Source organism: Gekko japonicus, unplaced genomic scaffold (assembly GCF_001447785.1).
Source record: "Gekko japonicus isolate JY-2015 unplaced genomic scaffold, Gekko_japonicus_V1.1 scaffold18, whole genome shotgun sequence".
Lineage (NCBI taxonomy): Eukaryota > Metazoa > Chordata > Lepidosauria > Squamata > Gekkonidae > Gekko > Gekko japonicus.
This window is the reverse complement of record NW_015170275.1, coordinates 1,436,587-1,438,881: the sequence shown is the minus strand read 5'-3', so window position 1 is coordinate 1,438,881 and position 2,295 is coordinate 1,436,587. Positions and strand designations below refer to the sequence as shown.

Here is a 2,295-nt window from a genome sequence, read left to right as displayed (position 1 = left end):
CATCTGTGGAACAGCAGCCATCTTCTCTACATCCTAGGATGTGCAGTGCAGTAGTCTTCCTCATCTTTTAAAGAGATGCTTAACATATTTATTACAGCACTTCTCAACCACACCCACACAAACTGGGCCTGAATTTCTTGTTAATACTTAGCATCTACCTTTGAAGCTGTATTATTTGAATAGGACCTAAGTGCAGATGCTTACCTTAAAGTACATTGGACACCTTAACATTTAAATAAAGAAATGATTTTATTACAGCTTTCTTATAAGGTGTTTTATGGTTTGGAACCCATTTTTAAGTTTTGCCATTAGAAGCTGCCACAGGCAATTTAGAGGTTTTGGGTTGAAATGGTTTAAAGAAATAGTTTTAGTACAACACCACCAGCAGCTGATTTTTCTTTTTATAAACTTTTGACCATTCTTGTGATTGTCTGGATGGTCTACCATTATATCTCCCAATTAAGTCACTGGAGATTTTATCAACAGAACATTAACCTAACTGTCCCAGTCAGTTTACATCCCATTTATCTATATTATACATAATCCTTGTTGCCTTACAGTATTTATGTTGAAGCGTGAGGTTTTGTAAGAAGTGAAAATAAAAGTCTGACAACTATATACTATGGTGTCCTATAATCACATGTACTAAGAAAGAGCTAGAAGTATTTTCATAAATTGTTATTTATAAAGAATCAAAATATCAACATGATGTGCCATTACTTTCATGAAAGAAATTAAATACAAGTTCTCTGTTTATTACCCCACCACAGATAAACTATTCACAACATATTTACTTAAACCAATATCCATGTCAGTCCATCTGAAGAAATCATCAAACAAACCAATGTCTATATCTGCTCTGGGCCTCCCCCCATCTCCCCTTTTTCAAAGCACTCAAAGCCTGTGTTGTAATTCCCACAGTTTTCACAAGTGATTTGTCGAACTGTGTTTGGAGCTCCGGTTAGGGCGGGGCGGGGAGGCAATCTCAGGTCCAAATTGCTACAGTCCTCTGGAAAGCAGAGTGTGTATTCCACAGAACAGTCCTCACACCTAATTACTTATCACCCGGAGCCTTAGTTTACAAAAAGCAATTTTGTGCCTGAAGAAAGTCTCTGAAACAAGTAAAAAAACAAGTTCTTGTGGGTTTTCAGTAAGCATTTATGCCAAGTGGTTAATTTTCTCCCTGAAGCATTTCCTCTATTTCTTTGTCCCAGTTGTCATCTCGCTTTTCTGATTCTGTAACCACTTCGTATTCTTGAAGCTCCTGTTGCAGTTCCTTTTCCCAGTCTGCAGTTTCTTCTAAACAAAAACCAACATCCAGATTCACTGGACTGTATAGTGTTTTTCAAGAAAATTAATTGCAGATAGACATATTTACTTTTACAAGACATACAGTGCTATTTCAAGACTAAAATAATGAATGTCAGCAGATTCAACTTGGGATCAACTGTGAATAAAAAAAGTTAGAGCATATGGCCTGTGGGCCAGATCTGGCCTGTGCACGGCTCTTATCCAGCCAATTTGCAATTGGTCTAGAGATGTAAAATATCCAGAAATTTTGAAGCTCGGAATTTCGGAAAAATTGAAAAAAATGCTACATTAGCATTTCTTTTGTCTTTTCTAGATTGAAAGTCATTCTGTTACTTTAGGAACATAAAATATGACTATGGACATTTTTACTTGGCATGAAATTATCACAACTAGCATATTAAAAATATAGTGTATCCAAACAATTATTACAAACAGAATACCCACCCACATGCAAAAACAAAACTGAAACTTTTTTATTTTCTTCTGACAATCGCACCTCCTAAAGGAAGAAATGCATCTTGTTCTTGCATTGGAGAGTTCAGTTTGTAACCTAGGACTTGCTTGTCCTCAGTGCACAGAAATTAGATCAATCTGATACCATATATATGTATTTTAGAAATGATTTGGAAAATATTTGAACACCTTGTCTTAAAATATTTTATTCATCATGTTAAATTAAAACATTCCATAATCATTTTTTTTTCTTTTCTTTTTTCAATTTTTCGGGAAAAAACAAGGCTTCAGGAAAAAAACGAGGGGAAAAACACATTTCCCCCCCGAATTTTTCCGGTTTTTTCCCGGGCCTTCACATCTCTAAATTGGTCATAACTTTTATTGGCGGATGACAGAGGTTGTACATTATGTATACTGTCCCAGTGCTAAGGAGTAATGGGTGGTGAAGTGGGAGGGTAGGCATCAGGGAGAGACTAAATACCAGTCTGTTCCTGGGGGGGGGGGGGGCGCGGCGCGACCTGTGCCCCACCA

General features: G+C 36.8%; 1 protein-coding gene across 1 annotated transcript in view; it reads right to left on the bottom strand.

Moving 5' to 3' along the window:
- SYAP1 (synapse associated protein 1) overlaps positions 1–2,295 on the bottom strand; it is a 19,198-nt gene continuing 16,903 nt past the window's right edge. The window contains 1 exon segment of the mRNA XM_015417597.1: positions 1–1,299. Within this exon segment, the coding sequence (XP_015273083.1) occupies positions 1,172–1,299 (128 nt within the window). The 3' untranslated portion in view covers positions 1–1,171.